This window comes from Dromiciops gliroides, chromosome 1, assembly GCF_019393635.1.
Source record: "Dromiciops gliroides isolate mDroGli1 chromosome 1, mDroGli1.pri, whole genome shotgun sequence".
Taxonomy (NCBI): Eukaryota; Metazoa; Chordata; class Mammalia; order Microbiotheria; family Microbiotheriidae; genus Dromiciops; species Dromiciops gliroides.
Genome location: NC_057861.1, coordinates 276,287,758 through 276,307,519, shown reverse-complemented (window position 1 = coordinate 276,307,519; position 19,762 = coordinate 276,287,758). Strand labels below are relative to the sequence as shown.

Here is a 19,762-nt window from a genome sequence, read left to right as displayed (position 1 = left end):
TGGGGTCAAGTGACTTGCCTGGAGTTACACAGCTAGTAAGTGTTAATTGTCCAAAGTCGGATTTTAACTCAGGTCCTCCTGAATCCAGGGCCAGTGCTCTATCCACTGCGCCACCTAGCTGCCCCTCCAGTAATTTTCTCATCTTTTCTAATTTTCAGGGATTGGTTGGGCAAGGTTTTGTACCTCTTGTGCCACGTTGTTAATTTCCTTTCCAATTATTTTTCCTCTAGCTCTCTTTACCTCCTCATACCTGCCCCTCCCTGTGGTTGAGAACACAAGAAAAACAAAACCCATTACAGACATGTATAGTCAAAACTTTCCACATGTACAGTCAAAACTTTTAGCCAGCTCCAAAAAAATTGTTTCATTCTGCATTTTGACTCTTCCCTCTGTTAGGAAGTGGGTAGCATGTCATGTTTTATTATCAGTCCATTGGAACCCTTATTGGTCATTATGTTTAATGTTAAGAGTTAAGCATAACAATTTTCAATCACATTTACATATCATAACTTGTTTATCTGTTACTCAGTTTATGAGCATCCCCTCAGATTTCTGTCCTTTGCCACTTCAGAAGTTATATTTTTGTACATCTTTAGAGTTTGTTTTGCTTAGAACTAATCTTTCTCTTAATCTAACTCCTCTCTAAGTTTCCCTTTCTCCTTCTCTTTCCCTCCCATTTCCCTGTTGAATGAATCAAATGGGTTTCTGTACCCAGGTGTGTGTGTGTGTGTGTGTGTGTGTGTGTGTGTGTGTGTGTGTGTGTGTGTGTGTGTGTGTGTGTGTGTGTGTGTGTGTGTGCACGCGCGCTTCCTTCTTTTGGCTGTTTCAGATGAGAGTGAGATTCAAGTATCAGCCACTTACCCACACCCTTCTCCTTGTTTGTGTAGATTTGTACTTGTGCTCCCTTTATATGTGAAGTAATTTTCCCTGACTTCCTTGTGTCCCCTCCTCATTCTCCCTGCCCAAATGTGTTCTTCTCCATTCTTCTTCCATTATTCTCTTAAGATCATCAAGACATAACAGAACCACTTCCAGATCTTGTCTAATTTGACTCCCTCTATGACTTCTGATGATGAAGGTTCAGAGGTATCATCTGCCCATATTTGAACGTAAGCAATTTATCTTTTTTGTATTTATCTTTTTGCGTTTCCTCATTCCTGTGTTTGAACTTCAGAGTTTCTCCACATCTCTGGTCTTTTTTTCAGGAATGTTTGCAAGTCCTCTTTCATTAAGGATACATTTCCCCCTGTAGAGTTATACTCAGTTTTACTGGGTAAGTTATTCTTGAATAAGGCTTTTTAGAGTATGATATTCCAAGTTTTGCTCCTTTGTAGTGATAATTGCTGAATTGTGTGTGTGATCCTGACTATAGTTTCTTGGTACTTGAATTCTTTCTTTTTGGCTGCTTGTAGTATTTTTTTTCTTTGGCCTGGAAGTCCTGGATTTTGGCTGCGATGTTCTTGGAGTTTTTGTTTTGGGATTTATTTCAGGAGGTAACCAGTGTATTCTTTCTATTTATACTTTGCCTTCTGGTTCTAAGAGATCTGGGTAGTTTTCTTGAAATAGCATGTCTAAGCTCTTTTTTTGGTCATGGCTTTCAGAAAATACAGTGATTCTTAATTTTTTCTCCCTGATCTCTTTTTCAGGTCACTTGCTTTTGGTATGAGATAACAATATTTTTTCCAGCCTTTTGACTTTATTTTAATATTTCTTATTGCCTCATTGAGTCATTAGTTTCATTTTTTCCATTCCAATTTTCAGGGAGTTGTTGTTTGGGCCAAACAACAATTCCCTTTCCGATTCTGTCTTCCATAGCTCACATTTCTTTTCCAAAGTTTTCCTCAAATTCTCCTTTTATTTATTCATTAATGTATCCACCCACTCATTTATTTATTCATTTATTTATTTATCTTTTTATTTATAGAAACATTAAAAATTTTTTTTAACTCTTTTTTCATATCTTCCAAGAATTCTGGTTGAGTTTGTGTTCAAGCTATGCTTTTCTCCGAGGCTTTGTAGATGTTTTGGAGCCACTTTCTTCTGTGTTTGTGTCTTAAGGATTTCTGCCACCATAATAACTCATTATGGTGGGTTTCTTTTTTTGTTTGCCTATTTTTCTAACTTCTTTCCTGACTGGACTTAATTTTAGAGTTGAGCTCTGCCACAGTTTTAGAGGGAAGGCCTGGGCTGGTTCTCTTAATTGCTTTATTGGACTATTGAGTGTTGTGTTATTCTAGCATCTCAGAGGCAGGTATGGTGTTCCCATAGTGGTCTGATTGAGGGCAAAGACTTGATGCCCCCTGGTCTGATCTCTGCAAGTTCCTAACCTGGGTTTGGGTCTGAGCAACAGTAGACTTTGTTGAAGTCAGACACCATCAGAGTGATATTTGCTAGTTTAGTGACAGAACTGCAGGTTCCCCTTATATCTTAGATTTCTGCCCTGACCTTTTCTCTGCAAGGCTTTAGGCAGGACTCTTTAGTCACATCATTGTTGCTTTCTTCTGATCTTTCTCTTCCATTGGTATGTCATCTACAGCCTGAAACTTCAGGGACAGGGTAATTTGGAAACAGGGCCACTTACCATTCCACTCTGGATCTATGACTAGTTACTGTACTAGGCAGTAAAGCTGCTGGTCAGTGCCTTTCTCCATCATCCTGCTTCAGTATGGGTCTGGAGACTTCTTTTTTGCCTCATTTCACAGCCTCTCTTTTGGCATTGAAGTACTGTACCAGGTCCTGTCCCCAGTGTCCACCAACCTTTCTGTTTCCCTGTGCTTAACTGAGCTGGAGAAATGACTCACTATGACTTTTTCATGAATTTCCTCATCAGGATTTTGTCTGGTGCATTTTCTAGATCTGTTTGGAGCATTTTGGAGATAGGATACAGGTTGCTGTACTGCTGTCTCCTGTTTCTCTATCTTTGCTCCCTGTTTTTGATATTATATATTTTTTCAGTCTTTTGATTTTGTTCTAATATATTTTATTACTATTTCATGTAGTTATTGATTTCTATTTGGTCTGTTTTAACTTTCATTACTTGGGTTAGGTTTACTATATTCTGTTTTAAGCTATTCTTTCTTTGTTATGAAACTTTTATTTCATTTTTATCTCTTGCTTCACTTCCCATAGATACTCATGTAGATTGTGTGAAAAATCCACTTTGGCCTTTTGAGTTCCCTGGCAAGTTTTATGGAATTACTCTTCTTTTGGAGATCTACAGTAGGTCTTTTGCCCAAAGAAATCATGGAAGGGGGAAAGGGACCCACATGTACAAAAATATTTATAGCTGCTCTTTATGTGGTGGCAAGGAATTAGAAGTTGAGGGGGTGCCCATCAACTGGGGAATGGCTGGACAAGTTGTGGTATATGAATACAATGGAATACTATTGTGCTGTAAGAAATGATGAGCAGGAAGAGTTCAGAGAAACCTGGAGGGTCTTACGTGAGCTGATGATGAGTGAGATGAGCAGAACCAGAAGAACATTGTACACAGTATCATCAACATTGAGTGTTGACCTACTGTGATGGACTATATTCTTCTCACCAATGCAATGGTACAGAAGAGTTCCAGGGAACTCATGATAGAAGAGGATCTCCAAATCCAAGAAAAAAAAAAGAAAGAAAGAACTGTGGAGTATAGATGCTGATTGAACCATATTATTTCTTTTGTTTTGGGTGCTGTTGTTTTTTTTTTTTCTATTTTGAGGTTTTGCATCACTCCTCTGATTTTTTTCTCTTGTAACAGGATTAATGCAGAAATAGGATTAATGTTATGTGTATATATATGTGTGTGTATATATCTATATCTATATCTATATGCATAGAGATATATAGATATAACCTATATCAGATTACCTGCTGTCTAGGTGAGAGGGGAGGGAGGGAGAAAAATCTGAAATTGTAAAGCTTGTATAAACAAAAGTTGAGAACTATCTTTACATGTAACGGAAAAAATAAAATACCTTATACATAAAAAAAAAAAATTTTTTTTAAGTGAGGCACTTGGGATTAAGTGACTTGCCCAGGGTCACACAGCTAGTAAATGTTAAGTGTCTGAGGCCGGATTTGAACTCAGGTACTCCTGACTCCAGGGCGAGTGCTCTATCCACTGCGCCACCTAGCTGCCCCTCTGATTTCCTTTTAATCTTGGTTGCATTGTTTTTGTTTGTATTTTGGGGTGTTCTTTGTTTTACTCACATTTCTTGAATTCAGGCTTCATACTTATTGAGGCTCTGTACCTGCTGTACTTTTGAGTGGTGTGGTTAGCTCTGCTTGGTCCAATCTGCTTCATGTGCTGATCTTTGCCTCCCAGAGTTAGGCTTTTGTAGATGTTTGTGGTTCAGTTCAGAGCCCTATATCTTTGGGTCCTGTTGTGTCATTTCAGGACCCCAGAGCCCGTGGGCTTTTTCCCTGGGACTTTCTCAGGGGAGCCCTTTGTTTGTGATGCCTTAGGATACAGAGCTTTGTAGGCTATACTTGTTTTTGGCCCTTCTCTTCCATAGCTTCTGCCTTTGTTGCCTGCACTGGCTTTGCTGGGCAGCTCCCTTTCCTATTGTCTGTGGGCTTGTGGCTAACTTGTCGTTCAATTTTGGGGTGAAAGTAGTTACTGTGGTTTCTAGATTTCTTTTTCTGTCTCTTCCCCACCCCCCCCCTCCCAGGGCAATGAGGGTTAAGTAACTTGCCCAGGGTCACACAGCTAGTGTCAAGTGTCTGAAGCTGGATTTGAACTCAGGTCCTTGTGAATCCAGGGCTGCTGCTTTATCCATTGTGCCACGTAGCTGCCCCCTAGTTTCTAGATTTCTTGATCATTATTCAGTCTGGTGTGAATTTCAGGGTTTTTGCTAAAGTAATTATTTGGGAGCTGGGTGATGAGCCTTATGGTCAGGCAGCCATCTTGATAGAAAGTCCCATCATTAAGACTTCTTTGCTTCTCTTCTTCCTCACCCCAACCAATTCCTTGTTATAGCGCCACTCATCTTAGTTTGGATACTTATTGTCTCTCACTTGGACTATCATGATAACAAAATTGGTCTTTTTGCTTTCATTCTCTCTTTAGTCTCTGTATACATAGCTGCAAAAACAATCTTCTTAAATTAAAGGTCTGAATAAGGCACTCCTTTTTGTCAGATGGTGCGATGTGTTCTAAATGTCAAACCAAGGAATTTGTATTTTATCCTGTAGGCACTGTTACCTCTAGCCTTGATTTGATTTTATGACAATCAAAAGAAGCACTTTCTACCTTTGTCTGGCTACCATTTAAGCCAAAGTCTGACTTTAGTCTTCCTTTACTGCTCCCTTACATTTACTTTACATTCCAGCTGGCTTAATATACTTTCTGTTCCCCAAACTCATCAGTCCATGCTTGGAATGCGCTGCCTGTTTACCTGAGCCCTGTAGAGTCCCTATCAAGCATCAAGGTTCAGCACATGTACCACATCTTAAATGTTCCACATTTATCAGTTTTTTCTTCCTCTTCAAATTCTTGAATTAATTTATTTGCTGAAATGTTGAATCCTCATCCCTCAGTTGAATATAAGCTACTTGAGGAGAATAACTGATTTATTTTTTTAAAATTATCTTTATACTTGGCAGTTAGAACATCATAGTTGCTAATAAATGCTTGTTGAATTAAAGTGTCTCAACCAGTCTGCTTATTGAGCACAGTATTAAAGCTTAATAGTTATTAGGTCCTAAGTAACATGAAGGAAGAGAAACTTTTGCAGTAAATTAATTAATTTGGATAATTTAGAAATAAGAATTAATTGATTGTTTTTGTTTTAGGCTCTACGCTACTTGGCAGAATGCCGGGCTAACAGAGAAAAAATGAAAGGTGAACTGGGTATGATGTTAAGCTTGCAAAATGTAATACAAAAGTAAGTATGTTTTGTTTTGTTAAAAGTATAGAAATAGATTATCTGGCTAAACTTTTTTTGGGGGCGGGGCAATGAGGGTTAAGTGACTTGCCCAGGGTTACACAGCTGGTAAGTGTCAAGTGTCAGAGGTCTGATTTGAACTCAGGTCCTCCTGAATCCAGTGCTTTATCCACTGCGCCACCTAGCTGCCCCCTGGCTAAACTTTTATATGCAGTTAATGTAAAGTCTTAGTTGAATCTTTTAAGTTGAGAATATATGCAGGCAGTCTTCATTTATGCTTAATTATTTGTAGAAGTGTTATCATTTGAAATAATTTAAGTCAGGTCTAATTTTTAATTGACCCCAGAAGGTGAGATTACATTCCTAGTGAAGGGCCTGATACCCATCCTTTTCATTTCTAATACAAATTAATTAGAAAACTCCAGACCACTACATTGTCTCTAAACTTGAATGAAGTGACCAAAATAGTAACTGATTTTATATAAAATTGTATTGATATACAATAATTTTTAGCAGTTACTTTGAACTTTTTTGACACCCTTTTAAAATACAAAAACATTTCACAGATCCAACCCCCCTCCCCCCATGGGAATAGTTATATTATTGCTATCTACTGATTGAGGAAAAAAAATGGTTACAAAAATTTGTATCTTACATATTTTTGAAAAATAATGCATATATGAGAGACATTATTTAGCCTAAAAGGACTACTTACTGTATTGAATTATTTTGCATATTTTGTTGGAGCTAAAGAAAGATCAGAATAACAATGGTGTATATATGGTGATTTTCCCACATTCCATGCACCCACAAGTTAGGAGCCATTGGTCTACAAATTGAAAGTTTCTGTCTTATTTTCTTCATTATTTACTACAGTGAATCAGAGACTGATAGGACAGCCTCATCAGGAATTTATGGATTTCAGAAGGACTTCTTTGGGGAGATTGATAGGCATCTATTTTTGAGGAGGTCATAGAGGCGATTTAGGGCCATTTGATTGAATTTTGAGAACACTTTTGTCCTTGAGCCACTCATGGCCACCTGGCTTAAGCACATCATGGGCTCTGGGGTCAGGCTGAGCTAAGGAAGACCTTGCCTGAAAGCAAGCTCTAACCTCAGTGAATTTTGCCAATTCCTGATAAGTGGGAACAATGAGTAAGGGGGAATAATCTATGTATGCCTTTCTAGATGACTAGAGGATTTTTAGCATTCTTAATGAAAAGACCAAAGCCTGGTAAAAAAATTTGACATGTGAAACCTGGAAAGCAATCAGTAACGTTTAAGGACTTTGGTTGTGGACTTCATCTTGGAGGAATAGGGGCACCCCCATTCTTTCTTAAAATGACCTACCAATTAGAGCAAGGGGAAGACTGGTTGCTAGAGGACATTGTCCCAGAAATACTTGTCTAAGCTCCTCCCTAGTTCAGCTCCTTCTTTCCTTTCACTGTCAAATATCAGCTCCAGCATCTGGAATCTCCCTGGGTCACTCTCTTCTTCTACCTGCTCCCACTTTCTACTTTGTTAAGACCTTCCACAGGCCCTCTCAGGCCACAACACCTCCAAGGCCCTTTGTATGTGGTCATTTTCTATTTCCTGACTGGGTTCCTAAATTCCCTGAGCTGTTGCTCTTCTATCTGTTGTGTGGTGGGCCTCTCGGATTCTAAGAGGACATTATACCACCACCTATCATGAGATCAGGCCTTCGGGGAAAGATCTTGAATTACCTGATCATCTGTCCCTCATTCCTTCCTTCCATCCGTCCGTCCATCCCACAGCTAGTAAGTGTTGTGAGATTTAAAATTGGATATAAGAGCATTAAACTCCCCCTTTAACTTTTCCCTTATATATCTCCCAGACCACTAAGAAAAAGAAGCCTCTGAGCTTTAATCAGTGAGGGATTCGCTTTTATTGTTTGGGAATTAATTAAACAACAAAAAGGTGATACCGATTAGGGAAATAGGAAAGTAGAAATACAAATGAATAATCTTAGATCTAAGCTTAGTCTATATACCATTATAAAACTCACCGAATCCCATACTGCCTGCCAGGCGGAGAACCAGAGCCGACCACCGCTAAATGCGTGTGCCTCCACGGCTAAGCTGCCACCACTAAGCTGAGAAGCCAGAGTTGAAAGAGCCAGAGAACGAACTTCTGTTCCACTCTCAGTTTTAAGTTGGTGTCCCGGAATTACGGTGTGCTTCGACACTGCTTTCCGGGCAGCAGCAGGTGCACTGCCATTTGTCGTGGTCTCCTCCCCAAAAGGGCAGTCCTTCAAAAGCCACTTCAGTAGCATGCACTCAACTCTCAAATGATTAAGCTAAAACTTCCATTTTGTGTCTGAGGCCTGAATAGAACTCAGGTGCTCCTGACTGCAGGGCCAGTGCTCCATCCACTGAGACACCTAGCTTCTCCCATCCCTCATTTCTTTCTTTCTTTCTTTTTTTTTTCCTGTGGGGCAGTGGGGGTTAAGTGACTTGCCCAGGATCATGCAGCTAGTAGATTTCAAGTGTCTTAAGCCAGATTTGAAGTCAGGTAGTCTTGAATCCAGGGCCAGTGCTTTATCCACTGAGTCACCTAGCTGCCCCCCCCCTTCATTTCTTAATGGAGAATGACCTATATATGGCAACTGATAAAACATAGACTAGCTGGAAGTTGTTACCCAAGATAGTAAGAATACAATAGAAAAACACGTACCTTTCCTTTATGAATTCATTTCACTAGGCCCAGATGAGCTACATCCTTGTTTTGTTTTTTTGTAGGGCAATGGGGGTTAAGTGACTTGCCCAGGGTCACGCAGCTAGTAAGTGTCAAGTGTCTGAGGCCGGATTTGAACTCAGGTACTCCTGAATCCAGGGCTGGTGCTTTATCCACTGTGCCACCTAGCTGCCCCCCCGAGCTACATCGAACTGGCAGATGTGATTATTGAGGCACTGTCAGTGATAATTGAAAGATCATTGAAATGAGAGGTACTTCAAGATTGGAGAGGAATGAATGTCCTCATTTCCAAAAAAAGGGAAGAGGACAGAATCTGTAAACTGTAGGCCATTTAGATTGATTTCAGTTCCTGGGAAAATTCTAGAATAGATAAATAATATATTTCTATATAATATAATATAATATAATATAATATAATATAATATAATATAACATAATATAACATAATATAATATAACATAACATAATATAATATAATTCTAGAATAGATAAATAGATTAAATAAACAGTTGCCAAATATCTAGAAAAGGAAGCAGTGGTTATAAAGTACCAGATTCATCAAAAAGTGATCTTGCCAGTCTAATCTCAACCCTCCCCCCCCCCTTTTTTTTTGTGGGGCAGTAGGGGTTAGGTGACTTGCCCAGGGTCACACAGCTAGTAAGTGTTAAATGTCTGAGGTTGGATTTGAACTCAGGTCCTCCTGAATCCAGGGCCGGTATTTTATCTACTGTGCCACCTAGCTGCCCCCCTCAATTCCCATTTTAGCAGGACAAGAGGAATCCTGGGTATTCAATTTACCTAGATTTTACCATTTGATTTCTTTCTTTTTTTTTTTGGTGGGACAATGAGGGTGACTTGCCCAGGGTCACACAGCTAGTAAGTGTCAAGTGTCTGAAGCTGGATTTTAACTCGGGTCATCCTGAATCCATGGCCAGTGCTTTATCCACTTAGATACCCAGCTGCCCCCTCTCAATTTACCTAGATTTCAGCAAAGCTTTGATAAAGTTTCTGATACTACTCCTGGTGAGAACATGGAAATACTAGAATTGGATGAGGATAAAAAATTCAGAAATGGTTGATTGGCCAGATTAAAAGTACTTGTTAATGTTTCAGTGTCTCCATGGCAGTTTCCAGTGGAGTGCCCCAAGAATCTGTTGGTTGGGGGCAGCTAGGTGGCTAGAGTGGATAGAGTGGCTAGAGGCAGCTAGGTGGCTAGAGTGGATAGAGCACCGGCCCTGGAGTCAGGAGGACCTGAGTTCAAATCTGGCCTCAGACACTTAACACTTACTAGCTGTGTGACCTTGGGAAAGTCACTTAACCCCAATTGCCTCACTAAAAATAAAAAAAAAAAAGAATCTGTCACCATTTTTATCAGCGGTTTGGATAAAGGCATGAATGAATGACATGCTCATAAAATTTGCAGTAGGGAGGATAGCTAAGACAGTGGGTGACAGAATCAGTATCCAAGCAGATTTTGACAGGCTTGAGCATTGTAACAAATCTAAGTTGATGGAATTCTTTAGGATTAATGTACAAAGCCTTTTACTTGGATACAAAAATAATCACCTTTGCTAGCATAAGATGAGGGAAGCATGGTTAGACATGAGTTCAGAAGAAAAGATCTGAACAAAAGGTACTGGACCTATGTGGCAATTGCTAATTTGATCTTGGGCTAGAGGCTTGGGTTAGAGGGGATAACTTAAAAGAATATTATGGGGATGAGAGTTTCACTCTAGCTGCACTCACATTCAGTTTTGGGTGCCACAGTTTTAGAAGTACATTGATAAGCTGGAGAGCATTTAGAAGAGGGGAGCCAGGATGGTGAAGGGTAGTGACTCCATGTCCTAAAGAGGATAGTTTGAAGGAACTGGTAATGTTTAGCCTGGAGAAGACAGGACTTGTTGGGACAAGTTAGATGTCTATAGGTATTTGAAAGAATGTCATATTTAGGAAGAATTAGGCTTCTTTGTTGTGGGGTAGAGCCAGGAGCAGTGGGTAGAAATTACAAAAAGGCACATTTAGTTGTCATGTCAGGAAAAACTTACTCACAAAGGAGCTGTCCAAATGTAAAATGACCTTCCATGAGAGAGAGATTAGCCTGCTCCTTGGGGTCCTTAAGCTGAGGCTTAATGGTGACTTGTTGGCTAACTTTTTTTATTTTGGCTGGGCAATGAGGGTTAAGTGACTTGCCCAGGGTCACATAGCTAATAAGTGTCAAGTGTCTGAGGCTGAATGATTCAAGTCCTCCTGAATCCAGGGCCAGCACTTTATCCACTGCACCACTTAGCTGCCCCTTGTTAGCTAACTGATATGGGGAATTTCTCTTGTGTATGAATTGGACCAGGTGGCTGCTGAAGTTTCTTCTATCTCGTAGATTCTGTGATTATAAAGCTCTTTTAAGATTTTGCAAAGTTCTTTATGTGTGTATCTCATCTGGTACTCCAAATAATTTCCATGGCCCTTTGTTATCTCCAATATCAAATATAAAGTCCTTTATTTGGCATTTAAAGTTCATAACAATCAGCCCCCTTTGTACTTTTCCATTCTTCTTACGTGTTACTCCCTTCTTCACAGTGTATGGTCCAGCTATACTGACCTATTTGATGCTAAATCTCATGTCTTGGGGTCTTTGCAATGCCTGTTCTCCCTGTGCCTGGAATGTTCTGCCTCACTTCTTAGATTCCTTCGTCCCTTCTAGACTGCTCTCAGATGCCTTCCTTTGCAAGAGGCTTTTTCTGGTATGGCAGCTGCCAGAGCCTTCACCTGTGAGGTTACTTTGCATCTACATTGTTTCATATGTGTGTGTTAAGTTTTTTTTCCATCCAACTCTTTTGAGGGTTTTCTTGGCAGAGATACTAGTGTTTGTCACATCCTTCTCCAGCTCATGTTACAGATGAGGAACTGAGGTGAACAGGGTTAAGTGACTTCCTCAGGGTCACACAGCTAGTGTTTGAGTCCAGATTTGAACTTGGGAAGACCAGTCTTCCTGCATCCAGGCCTGTGCTCTATCCATTGCACCACATGCTTATTTACTTATCTCCTCTGTTAGAATGGCAGCTGCTTGGCTACTTTTGACTTTCTTTGTATTCCAGGAACTTAACACAGTGCCTTGTACATGGTAAGCACTTGATAAATGGTTGTTGATTAATTGAGAGAGCAATCCAGGAATGCCTATTTTCCATTTCTAAAAAAAAAAATCTTCATTTAAAATTTGTGTATGAAACATTCTATTTAGGAACTGGCTGTTGGCTTTCTTCTTGAGCTATCTTCTTTTCAGTGGTGGCTTTACTTTGCAATCTAATAGTATGCAATAATAAGTCATACTTACGTTTCAAAATGCATGAACTAAACCTTATTTTATTGAGTTTTTAATTATCCTTTAATCCTTCACCATTGTGGCTTGACTGTGAAAAAGTTTTCACAATGACAAGATTATAGACCTAGAACCAGAAAGGACACTTGGGAGTTAGTGTTGAAGCTTCAGAGAAAAAGGAATTACTTGTGCAGGGTCATCCAGATAGTATATTTTTGTTGTAGGATTCAAACCAAGGCCCTGACTCCTGAGACCAACTCTTGGTCTGTCTAGCTGTGCTACCAGAACTCAAAGGTAGGAAATCCTCTCTTATGTGTTCATCCCAGACCATCAAAACTGAGCCCTACATCCTACACTTAGTATTATGATAGTGAATTATAACATGGCTAGAGTGCTGCTTTTTGCAGGTTTCAAAAAGACAACTTAGCAGCCACAAAAGAAATTCCATATTCTGTATTCCACATTTTTACTTCAGTCACAGGGCACACTGTCTGTATAACTTTTTCTCTACTTAGATTTGTGTGCGTGTGTATGCCACATGCATGCACAGGTTCTCTTGTGTTTGAAGAAGAAAGTGAGTAACTATTGAAACTAGTGAGGAAGGTTTAGAGTACATCAGCAAGCCCATTGCCTTCTTCCTTCCTTTGCTGCTGGCCTGTTACTGCTACTGTGGTGTTAGAATTGAATTTGGAATTTGAGCACTTGGTTTGAGTCTCCAGTTTCTCATTCATCAGCTCTGTGACTTTTGAGAAGTCACCCTTTTGGGATATCCATTTTCTCTTCCATAAAATGGGAATAATATTCTTTAGACTATTTACACACACAGGATTATTATGAAAATACATAAATATGAGCTGTCATTGTTATTATGCAAGTGTAATTTGCTTAACTGGATAAATACCAATTGCCAGAAATGGCTAAGGATAGTTCCTAATAGCTTGTGATGTGATTGTTTTTCCTTTATGTTCTTGGAGTAAAAGTATTTTTGTTCATCTTGATTTCATAGATGGCTTATTTCTGTAATGAATATATGTATAATCATTTTATATTATATATGTTCATTATATATTTACATGATGAATAAATATATAATGTGTATAAAATGAATATGTATTATATATAATTAATTTGCATATTTCATTTGACAGAAATAAGCTATCTTACATATATGTATATGTGAACTATGTAATTTTTCTTTTTTAAGGAAATTCATATTCCAGAACTACCTAGATTAATGTAATGATTTACTTTTTCATTCACTTGACTTTTTTTCTACTTGGTGTTGTAGTGATAGATCAGTAAACTAGCAGAGTATATTCATCTTACTGACTGTTGAAAAGCAGACTAAATGCTTGCAGTCTTAAGTATCTTACAGGTCTTTTGTACTCATGATGGCCACATTAGAATGAACTATTTCCTGTCAACTAGGTTTTCTGTGATAATCAGACTCCATGAAAAATCTCAAATTTCACCATAGGCCTTGGTTTTAATGATCATCTTAATTTTTTTGCTTGCCATTTTTGTATTCTCTACATTCGATCTTCAGACCTGGTAATTGGGTTCATTAGATACATTTCATAATTTTTCACTAAAGAAAATCTCTAATTCAGTTTAAATTAGTCTTTTTTGTTTGTTTTTGTTTTTAACAGGACAATGAGGGTTAAGTGACTTGCCCAGGGTCACACAGCTAATAAGTGTCAAGTGTCTGAGGCTGGATTTGAACTCAGGTCCTCCTGAATCCAAGGCCAGTGCTTTATCCACTTAAATTAGTCTTTGATAGCTTTTTTAAAACCAAGGAAAATAAGCCAAATAAAAAAAATAACTCTTTAAACTCTTTATATTGGAAAAAAATACTTTTGTAAGTGTTAAATTCTAGCAAAAGATTTCTGGGGGATGACATGTTATGGAAAATATATTTAAGAAAATCTAGCATTTGAAAATGGAACATTATAATGACTTTAAGAGCAAAGATTTTTGTCACTCCACTTTTAAGATTTGAGGATATGTAGTTGACAGGAAATGTTTGGAGTCAAGCTTTTAATTTCATAGAAATGTGTTAAAGAGGTTCTTTATGTATTGAAAAGGGCGTGGAAATTATTTTTGTCTCAAATAGATGACTGAAATAATTTAATAGTGATTTTAAATTTTATTTTGATAGTGGAAAAGGCAAGGAAAATAAAAATGCAAGACTATAAAGATGCAGGTTTTTGTAGCTTTTTTTAAGGGAAATAATACTAAGTCATTGGTTACCAAAATTTATTAGTATTTCTTTAAAGTATTCAAATTTCAACTTAAAAAATTTTCCTTTAAAACTATTAATGGTCTGCTTATATGTAAGTTGTTACTGTGTTGGTGTTTAGGATGAAAAAATGGAAAGTGGCCCTTGCCTTCAAGGGCCTTATTCTGTAGGAATGTAAAAAATTTCATGTGAATTTTAGAGATACCATAATTTGAGTGGTGTTTTAAACTTTGGAAATATAATGGTAAAATTCATGTCTGGTTTTCCAAGTATTGTGTAAGTTTAATCCCTTCCCCTATCTGTGTTACAGGGATGTCGAGTATGAACAGTTAGATATTTTATGAAGTCTTTTTTTTTTTTTTTTTTGGTTAGGCAATTGGGGTTAAGTGACTTGCCCAGGGTCACACAGCTAGTAAGTGTTAAGTGTCTGAGGCCGGATTTGAACTTAGGTACTCCTGACTCCAGGGCTGGTACTCTATCCACTGCACCACCTAGCTGCCCCAAAGGTGTATGAAGTCTTGTTTTTTTGTTTGTTTTGTTTTGTTTTTTAGTGATACAGCTAGGTATTTTAACAAAAAATTCTGAGGACATAGAAGAATATGGAAAACCCCATCATAAGAATGACTTTAACATAACAGTATAACAGTGGATTTTTTCCCCATCAAGTACCTGTGAGTAATTAATAAAGTAATTCTAAAATGAAGGTACTTAAGCCTTTCCCTTTAGCTTTACCTTGAATTTTGATTGGTCATTATGATTTATGGAAAGCAAGGTAAAGCTCATATAATGCTCGGAATGTCATCTTTGTATCTCCAATGACTAGCACAATCTGATGCACAAAGTAGGTGATTTGACAAATGTATGAGTCATCTTACTGAAGTTTTTTCATAGATAATTTTCACTTTTGCTTTCAAGTATGCCTTTAATACAAGAGTCTTGTTATAACACAAACTATTATGTAATACAAAATTTAGTAGCGAGTCTAAGACCTTGTCCAAGTTTTACTTATGTTTTAATGGGATATACAAGACTTAAGATCATTATAACTTTTTGTACTTTTCATGACACATTTACCTGTTTGAGATAATTTGAGGGTATACTATTGCATTAACATCTTATTGCTCTCATGATGTTGGAACATTTTGAATTGTAAAGGCACTGGTTACCAAAAGTGTTTATAAATTTGACTTATATTTTGGATGTTGTCTTTTGCATTTGTGGGAAGATCCTTAGAACAATCTTTTGCTCCTAAGCACTAAGACTTTACAGTGCATCCAAATTAGCATCATATTTTGGTTCAGCACATCTCTTACTTCAGTGCTTCAAGAATCTGTGATTTCATCAATGTGGGTACTGCCTTCACTGAAACATTATAGTCCCTATCTCACATTTTAGTAGATGGACTTTGATAGTTGCTGTAACTAACAATTCAGTACCTTGTAGCTAACCTAGTGATGAGTTTCAAAGCTGATTCTCAGGTCTGTACATCTCTTAAATTCTCTATAAAAACCATTTAAATGTGTTGTAAAAACATATATTATAGGCTAGGAAGCATTTTAAAAAATTGATCACAAAACATTATTGTAACTTTCAGGTCCCTTTCACAATGAAAAGCAAACTTCATCTTTGTGTGTCTACTTTTGTCTTGGTTAGTGATTTCAGAGAAAAGAGAGACATTTTTAATCATATGACATCTACATGGCATTCCAAGCATGTGTTTTCCATGTATTACTAATGTGGACCTTGATGGGTGTTTTTCTGGCCATAGGTGATTGATTTATCACAATCCTAACTTTGACACAAGCATTCTTTAGGAAATCATTCCGATTTTGAAATTTCAAAAACCCACATCATAAAAAAACCTATGTTTCCTAGTCTGATAATTGTTTTCTTTGATCTGGCTACACCAGGACAGACATCCAGCCAGCATGAGAGTAGAAGAAAACTGTCAGAGCATCCATCTATCTCTTTAGGAGGCCTGAGTTAGGGTGAGATATAGTTGTGCTGCTGTGGAACTGCTCAACTGTGGGAGCACCAGAAGGATGTTCCCACACCCCAGAAGGCCCCAGAGGGCAAGACAAACCTGTTATGGAGGGCTGCTGCCTGATTAACAGAAGAGAAACACTAGACCTGGCAGCAAGCCTCGGGGAGAGCAGCTAACTGAAAGCAGGTATGGAGAATGGGGCTGCTGGTTAGGGGGGAAGCAGGGAAGGTTTGTTGGATATAGAAATAATGGTGAGTATTTTCTTTCTGTCCTCCTTTAGTTGTCATTATAACTTCATTCAGTTGTTAACACTTGCAGGTTTCTCTTGTGCTGGGGTCAAAATGGTGCTTGCAGATTGGCAATTGGATTGATTTCAAAATCACTGTTACTTTCAGTTCCTTAAATGTGAAGAGAATTTTTGAATTCCCTGTCACTCAGAATGAGTCTGGCATTATGTCCTAATTCTGGTCTCTTGCTAACAAAAACTCTGTGCATCGAAGGCTAAAACTCTTTTGTATTCTGCCTTTTGGTTCTGGAGTCCTTTGTCAGAAGAAACATAAAATGTCAGCTCAGAAGATCTAAATCTAACTTATGACATATTTGTTGTCTGGGGTTTGGAGAAAAATAGTTTTGATGGAAGATGTGTTTTGTAAAAGTGCTTTGGAATATTTAATATGAAGAACACTATAAATATAACTTGCTTTAATAAAATGTGACATTCATTTTAAAACTTCTAATATTTCATGGAGGAAACTTTATAAAATATTAGATTTAGAAACAGTGCTTTTGGAATGGTCTGATATTTTTCTTGAGGCTTGCTAAGATAATTCGATATAGGCATCTGATGGTAGATGAAAATTGCATCATTCCATTCTGCTTCTCTCTTCCATATAATTCTTTTAAAAATTATTTGTTATTCTAAAATGTAGCAGATAATTAGAATTTTTCTCAGCTTATTGAGAGAGAAAAAAAGTTTTGCTACTAAATGATAAGGAATAACTAGCAAGATAAAAATCAACTTTGAGTGTAATTCCTGTGCTGTATAAATATAATTTTTCTTGTGAAAGGACACAAAGTACTAAGTTAAGAAGTTTTCCAAGAGGTATCAGCAGACCTTTAGCATTAATATTGGTATATTCAGTAGTTTATGAAGAGTGTGATGATCTTAATGGCTCCTTATGGACAGTATAAAGCAGTATTAGTAGCTTCTAGAATTATAATGAATTAGAATTTATAGCCTATATGGAAATATACTCATTTTGTGTTGAGAATGAAAGTGACTTTTGATAGCCAACTGGGGTTAAAGTTCATTGGTGTGGGGGATTTTTCTGGGGGGTTCATTTTATGAATATCATTATGGTTCTCTTGACTATAACTAATGTATTAAAAATAGTGATGGAGAATCAATATACCAAATAGCTCTTATTATAGAATGGCGAATTACTGAGAGTAAAATTCCAATTACTTAACTAAAAGAGCTTTTCAAGATAGTCTCTATTTGCCTGGATGTCAGGTTTAACAAGCTGAACTAAATCCAGCACATTAATCAGCTCTTCCAATTTATTACTTGCCTAAGAAGATTAGGGCAATTAATATGTGTTTAATTACAGCGTCTCCTTCAGATATGACCAAATATACCACTTCAACTCCAGTCTTACTCCCAGACCCTTTCCCTGCTATTTTATTTATAGTTTTGAATAGCCATAGTCTTTGAACATTGGAATAAAAATAACATCTCTGTAGCTTTACCATCATAGCCTTTCTTTTTAATTTTTAAATAAATTCCTTAAATCACCAAGAAAAAATAGTTTTTAAGTGATGTAGCTGCATGAAGTAGTATGAGAGTTATATGTGGTTACTAGAATATTGAATTGGAAGTAGGACTTTTTCTAAACTATTTTTCTTTTCTATGTTAAAATGTAGAGATATTTATTTTCTTTACCTTAGGTCTGTATTTGAAACAGCATAATAAGAAAGTGGAGTTGAATGAAAATAATTACTTTGGAAAACAACATAATGATGACATTACATTTGATTTAGTGGTGATTATTAATTTTGAAACAGAACAGTACCTGGAACATAGTAGGCTCTTAATAAGTACCTACAGATTATTTTGAAATCTTTCCAACATGAAATAGAATGGTAACACTAAGTTAATTAATGGAAAAATATGGTCTAAGCAGAAAGATAATGGGAAAATTCCACTACTTTTGATAATTTGAGATGTGTCTCTGAAATTCAAGAAGTCTTCAGGTGACATTTTTTCACTGAAAGCTATGCATGGTAATTTTTTTTCACAAAAATAGATTGAAATCCCTGTGTGACACAGTATATTATCTTCAGAGTTGCTGTGGATCCCTAAACCATCCAAATAATCTGGTTATGGTTCTCTCTGTACTTAGCTAGGCAGATTCTTGGACAACAGGCACAGTCTGTGGCCATACCACATTCTTTTGAAACCTTTTAACAGCCAGGTTCACCTACCTCATTGCCAGAATAATGCATTTGAGCCACAACCTTTTTATCTGAAGGTAATGCTTCTAGCCTTTTTAGTTCTTTAGTTGCAAATTGTGAAGGGAGAAATCTTGAATCTTTTGAGATTTTTGGATCAGAATGGGAAGTTATTTGCTATTTAGAGCAAAAATGAATCCCTGAGATTTTATTTTAATTTGCTAGACTTCCTGAAATTCTGTCAGATTCAGGTGCTTATATGATTCCCATCCTTTTTTGAGAATGTTGCAGGTAAGTGTCAGCTAGATCAATGCATTTGCCTTTTTTCCCCTCCAAGTGAGGGCTTGTGATTTCTCTGTGGAAACTCCTTCCAATGATGCAGATCAGCAACACATCAGTAACCTACATACTTAGAGGGTTGATCAGGTCACAAAGAGGATTTACCCATGGCCATACAGCTAGTATGTTGTCAGAGACTAAACTTGAATCCAGGTCTCTTGATTTCAAGGCCAGCCTTCCTGCCTTTCTTCTTAACATGTGCAGAACACATGTAGGTTTTAATTGACTATAAGCTCAGTGTGGACGTCATCAGTTGTTGTGGCATCCAGAAAGCTAATATACACATACTCAGTGGGGAGGTATAGTGTCCAGAGTAAAGGTGTGTCAATATTTGTTGTAGTCACACTTGGTCATCTGGAATATTTTGATGAGTTAAGCGTAACACTTATTAGGAAGGCTCTTAGTAACTTAGTAACCTGGAGCATGACTGGGAAGGTGAAGGGGACTAGGATCCTTGCTTTGTTAAGTCGTCAAACATTTGTTAAGCACCTGCTGTGTGTCAGGCATGGTGCTAAGCACTGGGGATACAAAGACAGTTACTGGCTAAGTGACCCTGGGCATAAATGACCATCAGCTTCTTTACATGGCAGCATTAGTGTTGGGGAGTAACACCTTCTCTTTTGTGTTCAGCCCAGTTGCCTCAACTGTGAAATGTAGATGATAGTAGCACCTACTTCCTAAGGATGTTGTGAGAACAAAATGAGATCAATATTTGTAAAATGTTTAGCACATGGCTGTTATTATGAGAGAAAGGCAAGAAGCAGTCCTTGCTAACAAGGAACTCACAGTCCAAAGGGGGAAAAGTAAGCAAACAACTATGTATAAACATATATATACAAGATAATTGG

At 37.6% G+C, this 19,762-nt stretch overlaps 1 protein-coding gene across 2 annotated transcripts in view; it reads left to right on the top strand.

Moving 5' to 3' along the window:
* The window catches only part of ARMC1 (armadillo repeat containing 1), an 81,078-nt gene that overhangs the window by 32,109 nt on the left and 29,207 nt on the right, over positions 1 to 19,762 (top strand). For both annotated transcript variants that reach the window (XM_043976009.1, XM_043976008.1), the window contains exon 3: positions 5,782 to 5,873. In XM_043976009.1, the coding sequence (XP_043831944.1) occupies positions 5,782 to 5,873 (92 nt within the window). The remainder of the gene's footprint in view (positions 1 to 5,781; positions 5,874 to 19,762) is intronic.